The sequence below is a fragment of the Salmo salar genome, chromosome 18 (assembly GCF_965601325.2).
Source record: "Salmo salar chromosome 18, fSalSal1, whole genome shotgun sequence".
In the NCBI taxonomy this organism is placed as follows: Eukaryota; Metazoa; Chordata; class Actinopteri; order Salmoniformes; family Salmonidae; genus Salmo; species Salmo salar.
Genome location: NC_138308.1, coordinates 37,254,698 through 37,269,556, shown reverse-complemented (window position 1 = coordinate 37,269,556; position 14,859 = coordinate 37,254,698). Strand labels below are relative to the sequence as shown.

The following is a 14,859-nucleotide window of genomic DNA, read 5'->3' as shown; positions in this document are numbered from 1 at the left end:
AGTCAGTGGTAGTAAGGGGGGAAGTCAGTGGTAGTAAGGGGGGAAGTCAGTGGTAGTAAGGGGGGAAAGTCAGTGGTAGTAAGGGGGAAAGTCAGTGGTAGTAAGGGGGGAAAGTCAGTGGTAGTAAGGGGGAAAGTCAGTGGTAGTAAGGGGGGAAGTCAGTGGTAGTAAGGGGGGAAGTCAGTGGTAGTAAGGGGGGAAAGTCAGTGGTAGTAAGGGGGAAAGTCAGTGGTAGTAAGGGGGGAAAGTCAGTGGTAGTAAGGGGGGAAAGTCAGTGGTAGTAAGGGGGGAAAGTCAGTGGTAGTAAGGGGGGAAGTCAGTGGTAGTAAGGGGGGAAAGTCAGTGGTAGTAAGGGGGAAAGTCAGTGGTAGTAAGGGGGGAAAGTCAGTGGTAGTAAGGGGGGAAGTCAGTGGTAGTAAGGGGGGAAAGTCAGTGGTAGTAAGGGGGGAAGTCAGTGGTAGTAAGGGGGGAAGTCAGTGGTAGTAAGGGGGAAAGTCAGTGGTAGTAAGGGGGGAAAGTCAGTGGTAGTAAGGGGGGAAAGTCAGTGGTAGTAAGGGGGGAAAGTCAGTGGTAGTAAGGGGGGAAAGTCAGTGGTAGTAAGGGGGGAAAGTCAGTGGTAGTAAGGGGGGAAGTCAGTGGTAGTAAGGGGGGAAAGTCAGTGGTAGTAAGGGGGGAAGTCAGTGGTAGTAAGGGGGGAAGTCAGTGGTAGTAAGGGGGGAAGTCAGTGGTAGTAAGGGGGGAAGTCAGTGGTAGTAAGGGGGGAAAGTCAGTGGTAGTAAGGGGGGAAAGTCAGTGGTAGTAAGGGGGGAAAGTCAGTGGTAGTAAGGGGGGAAGTCAGTGGTAGTAAGGGGGGAAAGTCAGTGGTAGTAAGGGGGGAAAGTCAGTGGTAGTAAGGGGGGAAAGTCAGTGGTAGTAAGGGGGGAAAGTCAGTGGTAGTAAGGGGGGAAAGTCAGTGGTAGTAAGGGGGGAAGTCAGTGGTAGTAAGGGGGAAAGTCAGTGGTAGTAAGGGGGGAAGTCAGTGGTAGTAAGGGGGGAAAGTCAGTGGTAGTAAGGGGGGAAGTCAGTGGTAGTAAGGGGGGAAGTCAGTGGTAGTAAGGGGGGAAGTCAGTGGTAGTAAGGGGGGAAGTCAGTGGTAGTAAGGGGGGAAAGTCAGTGGTAGTAAGGGGGGAAAGTCAGTGGTAGTAAGGGGGGAAAGTCAGTGGTAGTAAGGGGGGAAAGTCAGTGGTAGTAAGGGGGGAAAGTCAGTGGTAGTAAGGGGGGAAAGTCAGTGGTAGTAAGGGGGGAAAGTCAGTGGTAGTAAGGGGGGAAAGTCAGTGGTAGTAAGGGGGGAAGTCAGTGGTAGTAAGGGGGGAAAGTCAGTGGTAGTAAGGGGGGAAAGTCAGTGGTAGTAAGGGGGGAAAGTCAGTGGTAGTAAGGGGGGAAGTCAGTGGTAGTAAGGGGGGAAGTCAGTGGTAGTAAGGGGGGAAAGTCAGTGGTAGTAAGGGGGGAAAGTCAGTGGTAGTAAGGGGGAAAGTCAGTGGTAGTAAGGGGGGAAGTCAGTGGTAGTAAGGGGGGAAAGTCAGTGGTAGTAAGGGGGAAAGTCAGTGGTAGTAAGGGGGGAAGTCAGTGGTAGTAAGGGGGGAAGTCAGTGGTAGTAAGGGGGGAAGTCAGTGGTAGTAAGGGGGGAAGTCAGTGGTAGTAAGGGGGGAAGTCAGTGGTAGTAAGGGGGGAAGTCAGTGGTAGTAAGGGGGGAAGTCAGTGGTAGTAAGGGGGGGAAGTCAGTGGTAGTAAGGGGGGAAAGTCAGTGGTAGTAAGGGGGGAAAGTCAGTGGTAGTAAGGGGGGAAGTCAGTGGTAGTAAGGGGGGAAAGTCAGTGGTAGTAAGGGGGGAAAGTCAGTGGTAGTAAGGGGGGAAAGTCAGTGGTAGTAAGGGGGGAAGTCAGTGGTAGTAAGGGGGGAAGTCAGTGGTAGTAAGGGGGGAAGTCAGTGGTAGTAAGGGGGGAAGTCAGTGGTAGTAAGGGGGAAGTCAGTGGTAGTAAGGGGGGAAAGTCAGTGGTAGTAAGGGGGGAAAGTCAGTGGTAGTAAGGGGGGAAAGTCAGTGGTAGTAAGGGGGGAAGTCAGTGGTAGTAAGGGGGGAAAGTCAGTGGTAGTAAGGGGGAAAGTCAGTGGTAGTAAGGGGGAAGTCAGTGGTAGTAAGGGGGGAAGTCAGTGGTAGTAAGGGGGGAAAGTCAGTGGTAGTAAGGGGGGAAAGTCAGTGGTAGTAAGGGGGAAAGTCAGTGGTAGTAAGGGGGGAAAGTCAGTGGTAGTAAGGGGGGAAAGTCAGTGGTAGTAAGGGGGGAAGTCAGTGGTAGTAAGGGGGGAAAGTCAGTGGTAGTAAGGGGGGAAAGTCAGTGGTAGTAAGGGGGAAAGTCAGTGGTAGTAAGGGGGGAAGTCAGTGGTAGTAAGGGGGGAAGTCAGTGGTAGTAAGGGGGGAAGTCAGTGGTAGTAAGGGGGGAAAGTCAGTGGTAGTAAGGGGGGAAAGTCAGTGGTAGTAAGGGGGGAAAGTCAGTGGTAGTAAGGGGGGAAGGTGGTAGTAAGGGGGAAGTCAGTGGTAGTAAGGGGGGAAAGTCAGTGGTAGTAAGGGGGGAAGTCAGTGGTAGTAAGGGGGGAAAGTCAGTGGTAGTAAGGGGGAAGTCAGTGGTAGTAAGGGGGGAAAGTCAGTGGTAGTAAGGGGGGAAAGTCAGTGGTAGTAAGGGGGGAAAGTCAGTGGTAGTAAGGGGGGAAGTCAGTGGTAGTAAGGGGGGAAGTCAGTGGTAGTAAGGGGGGAAGTCAGTGGTAGTAAGGGGGGAAAGTCAGTGGTAGTAAGGGGGGAAAGTCAGTGGTAGTAAGGGGGGAAAGTCAGTGGTAGTAAGGGGGGAAAGTCAGTGGTAGTAAGGGGGGAAAGTCAGTGGTAGTAAGGGGGGAAAGTCAGTGGTAGTAAGGGGGTAAAGTCAGTGGTAGTAAGGGGGGAAAGTCAGTGGTAGTAAGGGGGGAAAGTCAGTGGTAGTAAGGGGGGTAAAGTCAGTGGTAGTAAGGGGGAAAGTCAGTGGTAGTAAGGGGGAAAGTCAGTGGTAGTAAGGGGGGAAAGTCAGTGGTAGTAAGGGGGGAAGTCAGTGGTAGTAAGGGGGGAAAGTCAGTGGTAGTAAGGGGGGAAAGTCAGTGGTAGTAAGGGGGGAAAGTCAGTGGTAGTAAGGGGGGAAGTCAGTGGTAGTAAGGGGGGAAAGTCAGTGGTAGTAAGGGGGGAAAGTCAGTGGTAGTAAGGGGGGAAGTCAGTGGTAGTAAGGGGGGAAGTCAGTGGTAGTAAGGGGGGAAGTCAGTGGTAGTAAGGGGGGAAAGTCAGTGGTAGTAAGGGGGGAAAGTCAGTGGTAGTAAGGGGGGAAAGTCAGTGGTAGTAAGGGGGGAAAGTCAGTGGTAGTAAGGGGGGAAAGTCAGTGGTAGTAAGGGGGGAAAGTCAGTGGTAGTAAGGGGGAAAGTCAGTGGTAGTAAGGGGGGAAAGTCAGTGGTAGTAAGGGGGGAAAGTCAGTGGTAGTAAGGGGGGAAAGTCAGTGGTAGTAAGGGGGGAAAGTCAGTGGTAGTAAGGGGGGAAAGTCAGTGGTAGTAAGGGGGGAAAGTCAGTGGTAGTAAGGGGGGAAAGTCAGTGGTAGTAAGGGGGGAAAGTCAGTGGTAGTAAGGGGGGAAAGTCAGTGGTAGTAAGGGGGGAAAGTCAGTGGTAGTAAGGGGGGAAAGTCAGTGGTAGTAAGGGGGGAAAGTCAGTGGTAGTAAGGGGGGAAAGTCAGTGGTAGTAAGGGGGGAAAGTCAGTGGTAGTAAGGGGGGAAAGTCAGTGGTAGTAAGGGGGGAAGCGTGGTAGTAAGGGGGGAAGTCAGTGGTAGTAAGGGGGGTAAAGTCAGTGGTAGTAAGGGGGGAAAGTCAGTGGTAGTAAGGGGGGAAAGTCAGTGGTAGTAAGGGGGGAAAGTCAGTGGTAGTAAGGGGGGAAGTCAGTGGTAGTAAGGGGGGAAAGTCAGTGGTAGTAAGGGGGGAAAGTCAGTGGTAGTAAGGGGGGAAAGTCAGTGGTAGTAAGGGGGGAAAGTCAGTGGTAGTAAGGGGGGAAAGTCAGTGGTAGTAAGGGGGGAAAGTCAGTGGTAGTAAGGGGGTAAAGTCAGTGGTAGTAAGGGGGGAAAGTCAGTGGTAGTAAGGGGGGAAAGTCAGTGGTAGTAAGGGGGGAAGTCAGTGGTAGTAAGGGGGGAAAGTCAGTGGTAGTAAGGGGGGAAAGTCAGTGGTAGTAAGGGGGGAAAGTCAGTGGTAGTAAGGGGGGAAGGTGGTAGTAAGGGGGGGAAGTCAGTGGTAGTAAGGGGGGAAAGTCAGTGGTAGTAAGGGGGAAAGTCAGTGGTAGTAAGGGGGGAAAGTCAGTGGTAGTAAGGGGGGAAGTCAGTGGTAGTAAGGGGGGAAAGTCAGTGGTAGTAAGGGGGGAAAGTCAGTGGTAGTAAGGGGGAAAGTCAGTGGTAGTAAGGGGGGAAGTCAGTGGTAGTAAGGGGGGAAGTCAGTGGTAGTAAGGGGGGAAGTCAGTGGTAGTAAGGGGGAAGTCAGTGGTAGTAAGGGGGGAAAGTCAGTGGTAGTAAGGGGGGAAAGTCAGTGGTAGTAAGGGGGGAAAGTCAGTGGTAGTAAGGGGGGAAGTCAGTGGTAGTAAGGGGGGAAAGTCAGTGGTAGTAAGGGGTAAAGTCAGTGGTAGTAAGGGGGGAAAGTCAGTGGTAGTAAGGGGGGAAGTCAGTGGTAGTAAGGGGGGAAAGTCAGTGGTAGTAAGGGGGGAAGTCAGTGGTAGTAAGGGGGGAAATTCAGTGGTAGTAAGGGGTAAAGTCAGTGGTAGTAAGGGGGGAAAGTCAGTGGTAGTAAGGGGGGAAAGTCAGTGGTAGTAAGGGGGTAAAGTCAGTGGTAGTAAGGGGGGAAGTCAGTGGTAGTAAGGGGGGAAAGTCAGTGGTAGTAAGGGGGGAAAGTCAGTGGTAGTAAGGGGGGAAAGTCAGTGGTAGTAAGGGGGGAAGTCAGTGGTAGTAAGGGGGGAAGTCAGTGGTAGTAAGGGGGGAAGTCAGTGGTAGTAAGGGGGGAAGTCAGTGGTAGTAAGGGGGGAAAGTCAGTGGTAGTAAGGGGGGAAAGTCAGTGGTAGTAAGGGGGTAAAGTCAGTGGTAGTAAGGGGGGAAAGTCAGTGGTAGTAAGGGGGTAAAGTCAGTGGTAGTAAGGGGGGAAAGTCAGTGGTAGTAAGGGGGTAAAGTCAGTGGTAGTAAGGGGGGAAAGTCAGTGGTAGTAAGGGGGGAAAGTCAGTGGTAGTAAGGGGGTAAAGTCAGTGGTAGTAAGGGGGGAAGGTGGTAGTAAGGGGGGAAAGTCAGTGGTAGTAAGGGGGTAAAGTCAGTGGTAGTAAGGGGGGAAGGTGGTAGTAAGGGGGGAAAGTCAGTGGTAGTAAGGGGGGAAAGTCAGTGGTAGTAAGGGGGGAAAGTCAGTGGTAGTAAGGGGGGAAGTCAGTGGTAGTAAGGGGGGAAGGTGGTAGTAAGGGGGGAAGTCAGTGGTAGTAAGGGGGGAAGTCAGTGGTAGTAAGGGGGGAAGTCAGTGGAAGTAAGGGGGGAAGTCAGTGGTAGTAAGGGGGGAAAGTCAGTGGTAGTAAGGGGGGAAAGTCAGTGGTAGTAAGGGGGGAAGTCAGTGGTAGTAAGGGGGAAAGTCAGTGGTAGTAAGGGGGGAAAGTCAGTGGTAGTAAGGGGGAAGTCAGTGGTAGTAAGGGGGGAAAGTCAGTGGTAGTAAGGGGGGAAAGTCAGTGGTAGTAAGGGGGGAAAGTCAGTGGTAGTAAGGGGGGAAAGTCAGTGGTAGTAAGGGGGGAAAGTCAGTGGTAGTAAGGGGTAAAGTCAGTGGTAGTAAGGGGGGAAAGTCAGTGGTAGTAAGGGGGGAAAGTCAGTGGTAGTAAGGGGGGAAAGTCAGTGGTAGTAAGGGGGGAAAGTCAGTGGTAGTAAGGGGGGAAGGTGGTAGTAAGGGGGGGAAGTCAGTGGTAGTAAGGGGTAAAGTCAGTGGTAGTAAGGGGGTAAAGTCAGTGGTAGTAAGGGGGGAAAGTCAGTGGTAGTAAGGGGGGAAAGTCAGTGGTAGTAAGGGGGGAAGTCAGTGGTAGTAAGGGGGGAAGTCAGTGGTAGTAAGGGGGGAAAGTCAGTGGTAGTAAGGGGGGAAAGTCAGTGGTAGTAAGGGGGTAAAGTCAGTGGTAGTAAGGGGGGAAAGTCAGTGGTAGTAAGGGGGTAAAGTCAGTGGTAGTAAGGGGGTAAAGTCAGTGGTAGTAAGGGGGTAAAGTCAGTGGTAGTAAGGGGGGAAAGTCAGTGGTAGTAAGGGGGGAAAGTCAGTGGTAGTAAGGGGGGAAAGTCAGTGGTAGTAAGGGGGGAAAGTCAGTGGTAGTAAGGGGGGAAGTCAGTGGTAGTAAGGGGGGAAAGTCAGTGGTAGTAAGGGGGGAAAGTCAGTGGTAGTAAGGGGGGAAAGTCAGTGGTAGTAAGGGGGAAGTCAGTGGTAGTAAGGGGGGAAAGTCAGTGGTAGTAAGGGGGGAAAGTCAGTGGTAGTAAGGGGGTAAAGTCAGTGGTAGTAAGGGGGGAAAGTCAGTGGTAGTAAGGGGGAAAAGTCAGTGGTAGTAAGGGGGTAAAGTCAGTGGTAGTAAGGGGGTAAAGTCAGTGGTAGTAAGGGGGGAAAGTCAGTGGTAGTAAGGGGGGAAAGTCAGTGGTAGTAAGGGGGGAAAGTCAGTGGTAGTAAGGGGGGAAAGTCAGTGGTAGTAAGGGGGGAAAGTCAGTGGTAGTAAGGGGGGAAAGTCAGTGGTAGTAAGGGGGGAAAGTCAGTGGTAGTAAGGGGGGAAGGTGGTAGTAAGGGGGGGAAGTCAGTGGTAGTAAGGGGTAAAGTCAGTGGTAGTAAGGGGGTAAAGTCAGTGGTAGTAAGGGGGGAAAGTCAGTGGTAGTAAGGGGGGAAAGTCAGTGGTAGTAAGGGGGGAAGTCAGTGGTAGTAAGGGGGGAAGTCAGTGGTAGTAAGGGGGGAAAGTCAGTGGTAGTAAGGGGGGAAAGTCAGTGGTAGTAAGGGGGTAAAGTCAGTGGTAGTAAGGGGGGAAAGTCAGTGGTAGTAAGGGGGTAAAGTCAGTGGTAGTAAGGGGGGAAAGTCAGTGGTAGTAAGGGGGTAAAGTCAGTGGTAGTAAGGGGGGAAAGTCAGTGGTAGTAAGGGGGGAAAGTCAGTGGTAGTAAGGGGGGAAGTCAGTGGTAGTAAGGGGGGAAAGTCAGTGGTAGTAAGGGGGGAAAGTCAGTGGTAGTAAGGGGGGAAAGTCAGTGGTAGTAAGGGGGGAAGGTGGTAGTAAGGGGGGGAAGTCAGTGGTAGTAAGGGGGGAAAGTCAGTGGTAGTAAGGGGGAAAGTCAGTGGTAGTAAGGGGGGAAAGTCAGTGGTAGTAAGGGGGGAAAGTCAGTGGTAGTAAGGGGTAAAGTCAGTGGTAGTAAGGGGGGAAAGTCAGTGGTAGTAAGGGGGGAAGTCAGTGGTAGTAAGGGGGGAAAGTCAGTGGTAGTAAGGGGGGAAGTCAGTGGTAGTAAGGGGGGAAAGTCAGTGGTAGTAAGGGGTAAAGTCAGTGGTAGTAAGGGGGGAAAGTCAGTGGTAGTAAGGGGGGAAAGTCAGTGGTAGTAAGGGGGTAAAGTCAGTGGTAGTAAGGGGGGAAGTCAGTGGTAGTAAGGGGGGAAAGTCAGTGGTAGTAAGGGGGGAAAGTCAGTGGTAGTAAGGGGGGAAAGTCAGTGGTAGTAAGGGGGGAAGTCAGTGGTAGTAAGGGGGGAAGTCAGTGGTAGTAAGGGGGGAAGTCAGTGGTAGTAAGGGGGGAAGTCAGTGGTAGTAAGGGGGGAAAGTCAGTGGTAGTAAGGGGGGAAAGTCAGTGGTAGTAAGGGGGTAAAGTCAGTGGTAGTAAGGGGGGAAAGTCAGTGGTAGTAAGGGGGTAAAGTCAGTGGTAGTAAGGGGGGAAAGTCAGTGGTAGTAAGGGGGTAAAGTCAGTGGTAGTAAGGGGGGAAAGTCAGTGGTAGTAAGGGGGGAAAGTCAGTGGTAGTAAGGGGGTAAAGTCAGTGGTAGTAAGGGGGGAAGGTGGTAGTAAGGGGGGAAAGTCAGTGGTAGTAAGGGGGTAAAGTCAGTGGTAGTAAGGGGGGAAGGTGGTAGTAAGGGGGGAAAGTCAGTGGTAGTAAGGGGGGAAAGTCAGTGGTAGTAAGGGGGGAAAGTCAGTGGTAGTAAGGGGGGAAGTCAGTGGTAGTAAGGGGGGAAGGTGGTAGTAAGGGGGAAGTCAGTGGTAGTAAGGGGGGAAGTCAGTGGTAGTAAGGGGGGAAGTCAGTGGAAGTAAGGGGGGAAGTCAGTGGTAGTAAGGGGGGAAAGTCAGTGGTAGTAAGGGGGGAAAGTCAGTGGTAGTAAGGGGGGAAGTCAGTGGTAGTAAGGGGGAAAGTCAGTGGTAGTAAGGGGGGAAAGTCAGTGGTAGTAAGGGGGAAGTCAGTGGTAGTAAGGGGGGAAAGTCAGTGGTAGTAAGGGGGGAAAGTCAGTGGTAGTAAGGGGGGAAAGTCAGTGGTAGTAAGGGGGGAAAGTCAGTGGTAGTAAGGGGGGAAAGTCAGTGGTAGTAAGGGGTAAAGTCAGTGGTAGTAAGGGGGGAAAGTCAGTGGTAGTAAGGGGGGAAAGTCAGTGGTAGTAAGGGGGGAAAGTCAGTGGTAGTAAGGGGGGAAAGTCAGTGGTAGTAAGGGGGGAAGGTGGTAGTAAGGGGGGGAAGTCAGTGGTAGTAAGGGGTAAAGTCAGTGGTAGTAAGGGGGTAAAGTCAGTGGTAGTAAGGGGGGAAAGTCAGTGGTAGTAAGGGGGGAAAGTCAGTGGTAGTAAGGGGGGAAGTCAGTGGTAGTAAGGGGGGAAGTCAGTGGTAGTAAGGGGGGAAAGTCAGTGGTAGTAAGGGGGGAAAGTCAGTGGTAGTAAGGGGGTAAAGTCAGTGGTAGTAAGGGGGGAAAGTCAGTGGTAGTAAGGGGGTAAAGTCAGTGGTAGTAAGGGGGTAAAGTCAGTGGTAGTAAGGGGGTAAAGTCAGTGGTAGTAAGGGGGGAAAGTCAGTGGTAGTAAGGGGGGAAAGTCAGTGGTAGTAAGGGGGGAAAGTCAGTGGTAGTAAGGGGGGAAAGTCAGTGGTAGTAAGGGGGGAAGTCAGTGGTAGTAAGGGGGGAAAGTCAGTGGTAGTAAGGGGGGAAAGTCAGTGGTAGTAAGGGGGGAAAGTCAGTGGTAGTAAGGGGGGAAAGTCAGTGGTAGTAAGGGGGAAGTCAGTGGTAGTAAGGGGGGAAAGTCAGTGGTAGTAAGGGGGGAAAGTCAGTGGTAGTAAGGGGGGAAAGTCAGTGGTAGTAAGGGGGAAGTCAGTGGTAGTAAGGGGGGAAAGTCAGTGGTAGTAAGGGGGGAAAGTCAGTGGTAGTAAGGGGGGAAGTCAGTGGTAGTAAGGGGGGAAGGTCAGTGGTAGTAAGGGGGGAAAGTCAGTGGTACTAAGGGGGGAAAGTCAGTGGCAGTAAGGGGGGAAAGTCAGTGGTAGTAAGGGGGGAAAGTCAGTGGTAGTAAGGGGGGAAGTCAGTGGTAGTAAGGGGGGAAGTCAGTAGTAGTAAGGGGGGAAGTCAGTGGTAGTAAGGGGTAAAGTCAGTGGTAGTAAGGGGGGAAAGTCAGTGGTAGTAAGGGGGGAAAGTCAGTGGTAGTAAGGGGGGAAAGTCAGTGGTAGTAAGGGGGGAAGTCAGTGGTAGTAAGGGGGGAAGTCAGTAGTAGTAAGGGGTGAAGTCAGTGGTAGTAAGGGGGGAAAGTCAGTGGTAGTAAGGGGGAAAGTCAGTGGTAGTAAGGGGGGAAAGTCAGTGGTAGTAAGGGGGAAAGTCAGTGGTAGTAAGGGGGGAAGTCAGTAGTAGTAAGGGGTAAAGTCAGTGGTAGTAAGGGGGGAAAGTCAGTGGTAGTAAGGGGGAAAGTCAGTGGTAGTAAGGGGTAAAGTCAGTGGTAGTAAGGGGGGAAAGTCAGTGGTAGTAAGGGGTAAAGTCAGTGGTAGTAAGGGGGGGAAGTCAGTGGTAGTAAGGGGGGAAGTCAGTGGTAGTAAGGGGGGAAAGTCAGTGGTAGTAAGGGGGGAAAGTCAGTGGTAGTAAGGGGGGAAGTCAGTGGTAGTAAGGGGGGAAAGTCAGTGGTAGTAAGGGGGGAAAGTCAGTGGTAGTAAGGGGGGAAAGTCAGTGGCAGTAAGGGGGGAAAGTCAGTGGTAGTAAGGGGGGAAAGTCAGTGGTAGTAAGGGGGGAAGTCAGTGGTAGTAAGGGGGGAAGTCAGTAGTAGTAAGGGGGGAAGTCAGTGGTAGTAAGGGGTAAAGTCAGTGGTAGTAAGGGGGGAAAGTCAGTGGTAGTAAGGGGGGAAAGTCAGTGGTAGTAAGGGGGGAAAGTCAGTGGTAGTAAGGGGGGAAGTCAGTGGTAGTAAGGGGGGAAGTCAGTAGTAGTAAGGGGTAAAGTCAGTGGTAGTAAGGGGGGAAAGTCAGTGGTAGTAAGGGGGAAAGTCAGTGGTAGTAAGGGGGGAAAGTCAGTGGTAGTAAGGGGGAAAGTCAGTGGTAGTAAGGGGGCAAGTCAGTAGTAGTAAGGGGTAAAGTCAGTGGTAGTAAGGGGGGAAAGTCAGTGGTAGTAAGGGGGGAAGTCAGTGGTAGTAAGGGGGAAAGTCAGTGGTAGTAAGGGGGAAAGTCAGTGGTAGTAAGGGGGTAAAGTCAGTGGTAGTAAGGGGGAAGTCAGTGGTAGTAAGGGGGGAAGTCAGTGGTAGTAAGGGGGGAAGTCAGTGGTAGTAAGGGGGGAAAGTCAGTGGTAGTAAGGGGGGAAAGTCAGTGGTAGTAAGGGGGGAAGTCAGTGGTAGTAAGGGGGGAAGTCAGTAGTAGTAAGGGGTAAAGTCAGTGGTAGTAAGGGGGGAAAGTCAGTGGTAGTAAGGGGGAAAGTCAGTGGTAGTAAGGGGGGAAAGTCAGTGGTAGTAAGGGGGGAAGTCAGTGGTAGTAAGGGGGGAAAGTCAGTGGTAGTAAGGGGGGAAAGTCAGTGGTAGTAAGGGGGGAAAGTCAGTGGTAGTAAGGGGGGAAAGTCAGTGGTAGTAAGGGGGGAAAGTCAGTGGTAGTAAGGGGGGAAGTCAGTGGTAGTATGGGGGGAAGTCAGTAGTAGTAAGGGGTAAAGTCAGTGGTAGTAAGGGGGGAAAGTCAGTGGTAGTAAGGGGGGAAAGTCAGTGGTAGTAAGGGGGGAAGTCAGTGGTAGTAAGGGGGGAAGTCAGTAGTAGTAAGGGGTAAAGTCAGTGGTAGTAAGGGGGGAAAGTCAGTGGTAGTAAGGGGGAAAGTCAGTGGTAGTAAGGGGTAAAGTCAGTGGTAGTAAGGGGGGAAAGTCAGTGGTAGTAAGGGGTAAAGTCAGTGGTAGTAAGGGGGGGAAGTCAGTGGTAGTAAGGGGGGAAGTCAGTGGTAGTAAGGGGGGAAGTCAGTAGTAGTAAGGGGTAAAGTCAGTGGTAGTAAGGGGGGAAGTCAGTGGTAGTAAGGGGGAAAGTCAGTGGTAGTAAGGGGGTAAAGTCAGTGGTAGTAAGGTGGGAAAGTCAGTGGTAGTAAGGGGGGAAAGTCAGTGGTAGTAAGGGGGGAAGTCAGTGGTAGTAAGGGGGGAAGTCAGTAGTAGTAAGGGGTAAAGTCAGTGGTAGTAAGGGGGGAAGTCAGTGGTAGTAAGGGGGGAAGTCAGTGGTAGTAAGGGGGGAAGTCAGTGGTAGTAAGGGGGAAAGTCACTGGTAGTAAGGGGGGGAAGTCAGTGGTAGTAAGGGGGTAAAGTCAGTGGTAGTAAGGGGGAAGTCAGTGGTAGTAAGGGGGGAAGTCAGTGGTAGTAAGGGGGGAAAGTCAGTGGTAGTAAGGGGGGGAAGTCAGTGGTAGTAAGGGGGGAAAGTCAGTGGTAGTAAGGGGGGGAAGTCAGTGGTAGTAAGGGGGGAAAGTCAGTGGTAGTAAGGGGGGAAAGTCAGTGGTAGTAAGGGGGGAAGTCAGTGGTAGTAAGGGGGGAAGTCAGTGGTAGTAAGGGGGGAAGTCAGTGGTAGTAAGGGGGGAAAGTCAGTGGTAGTAAGGGGGGAAGTCAGTGGTAGTAAGGGGGGAAGTCAGTGGTAGTAAGGGGGGAAGTCAGTGGTAGTAAGGGGGGAAGTCAGTGGTAGTAAGGGGGGAAGTCAGTGGTAGTAAGGGGGGAAAGTCAGTGGTAGTAAGGGGGGAAAAGGTCAAGTGCCAGTACTACTTACCTGTGTTCCGACCCCGTGGTACAGACAGTTGACCACGTTGTCCAACAGGTTGATGTCTAGTTTCTGGCTGAAGTCCAGCAGCTGCTGCGCTGCATGGTCTGCTAACACTGTCATAACTGCTGGCATAGAGCTCTGCAAGGATGGACAGCAAGGAGGGGGGTTAGACTGTGTGTGTGTGTGTGTGAGTGTGAGTGTGTGAGAGAGAGAGAGAGAGAGAGAGAGAGAGAGAGAGAGAGAGAGAGAGAGAGAGAGAGAGAGAGAGAGTGAGTGTTATGACTGACAGAGGCAGGCAGAGAAAACATTCAACAGGCAAAGTCATGTGAATGAATGGAGCATTCCAACCAGCTAACCACCTCTCCTAACCCCCTCTCCCTGCTTCCCATCCCTGGTCAGTCACACTCACACACAGGATGCTGGTGGCTCCTTATATTGGTGAGGATGGCTCAAAGGAATAAATGTAATGATATGGAACTCATCAAACACCATGTGTTTGATACCGTTCCATTCCAGACATTAGTATGAGCTGTCTTCCTCACAGCAACCTCCTGTTACACACCCCTCCTCCTCCTCATCATCATCATCATCATCTCCACCAGTAAACAAGCATGACATGAGCTGGCACCTTGCTCACTTTTTCCAATTAGTTATATCTTGTCACACAAACTACTCAAAGCTATAAATAAGAAAATACACTGAAAAGCAAAACACAATGACAGCTAAGTTTAGATCAGGCATATACCGTTTCCATAAAGGAACATTCTGACAGTTGTATTTTGACAATTCATAAAAAGCTTTTTCTGATATCGTTTAATAAACAAACATGAAAGTTTGTCTGACATACTGAAAATATCACATTATCATGCCACCCCCAGAACACAATCGAACCACGTGCCACAGGACGTCACTTTGTTTACATCTGGTACCTGACAGGCCTGGTTATTTTGAAGTTCAAACACACCTTAATTTGACAGTTTAAACACTGATGAATGTAGAAGAATACTGAAATATGCTGCTTAATCGTCTTACATCCGATGCAATCAATCAGTTTATCTCGCTTAACACAACCACCAACTTCGGTTGATAGCTACCGTGTGACGGTGTAGATAACGTTAGGTGGTATTGGGTGCGTTCCAGGTCTATATAATGCCGCGTTCAAAACAACTGGGGACACGGAAAAATACAAAGTCAAATCATGACGTCTTTGATCTTCAGGTGGGGAAGTCGGAGCTCTAGAAAGAGGCCCGAGTTTGATTAACGTTCAAATCGTTTTTTTCCCCGACACTGAAGTCGGACATGGAAATGTACTAGTTCCCAGTTGATTTGAACGCGCCAATAAAACGTGGGGTAAACAGCCCACGTGACATTTATCCATTACCTGCAACACTTCGTAAGCAATAACAAGTTAGCGAAACTGGATACAGGTAGGCTAGTTTACAAGTTCGTTTCAACAAATTGGGGGAAAATTCAACAATCTCAATTCGATCAAAAATAGTAAATACACACAGCACCAGCAGCGCATTGCCCCTGGCTAAATTGTGATTCGGTAGCAAGCTATTGATAAGACTGTCGTTGATGTCAAGACAAAAGGAAGTCTCCTCCACCAGAGAAACCGTGTGGTCCTCCATAGCTAGCTAACTATCATCACCCTGACTACCAGACACTCGCCTCCCCAACCCTCCCACTGCAGGCTGGCCTCGGTTATTACCGAGCTACTTAACTACTGCAAGTAATACACGACTAACAAAATAGATCTTTTTTTTTTTTTTTTTTTTAAATAACTTTGAAAAGTAGCTATGACCCTAATGCATCTTAATGTTTTTATGTCTTACTAAAATAATAAATAACTTGCAGTTCAAAACAGCGCACGAACACGGCGCATCACTGGTAAAGTTAGCACAATTAACGTTAGCAAACTAGCAACAAAATACATCCGTTCACACCTCGGTCGCTGTTTCTGAGGAATGAGTGGACGAATTTATATATTTTGTTGTCCCCCCGGTCCTCAGCATTGCCTGCTATCACCACCACACACCACTCACACCCAACCCTATGAGTTTCTCACACACCAGCATCCCTTGTAAAGTGCATCACACAGCAACGTTACCACTTACTTACCTAACTAGTAGTTACACTTTATTACTGATGCTCTCTGGATTTTACATTCCAAAAGTGAAATGAAAGTCTAAAATATAGATTTTTACCCCCAAGTAAAATGCTACTTTGCACCCCTGAGTTACCTACCAAAAGTCCAAGCCTCTGACTGAAAGAAGATTGTATTTTCCCCCCAGGGAAGCTAGCTACAAGGCTATATACAATATCGTTGTTGTTTAGTAAGAAATAGACTAGCTAACGTTACTGTTATCTCTGAAACGTTAGCTGGCTCCAATTCCACAATGTGTATTGATGGCTAGTTAATAAGGATCACAGATGTGGATTCCGCAACTATTATCACGGCACGCTCAGTAATATACTCCGATTCATTTTACGAAATAAAATAAACCTTGATTTACAATTTAATTCTTTACTATAATATTTTTTTGCAGCGGGGCGGTTTGAGAGATTGTATTCCTGCGCCTCTTCTCCTCGTTGAAGCAACTAACTCACATAACCGGTTGAAACCGGTTCAGACTGG

At 50.4% G+C, this 14,859-nt stretch overlaps 1 protein-coding gene across 3 annotated transcripts in view; it reads right to left on the bottom strand.

The window, feature by feature from the left end:
* LOC145861743 (exportin-1) overlaps positions 1–14,859 on the bottom strand; it is a 113,499-nt gene extending 98,640 nt beyond the window's left edge. The window contains exons 1-2 of one of the 3 annotated variants that reach the window (XM_082964949.1): positions 14,469–14,859; positions 12,228–12,392 (exon numbers count right to left, since the gene is read on the bottom strand). In XM_082964949.1, coding sequence (XP_082821075.1) covers positions 12,228–12,353 — 126 coding nt within the window. In that variant the 5' untranslated portion in view covers positions 12,354–12,392; positions 14,469–14,859. The remainder of the gene's footprint in view (positions 1–12,227; positions 12,393–14,468) is intronic. The other 2 variants (XM_082964948.1, XM_082964950.1) reach the window with 2 other exon arrangements.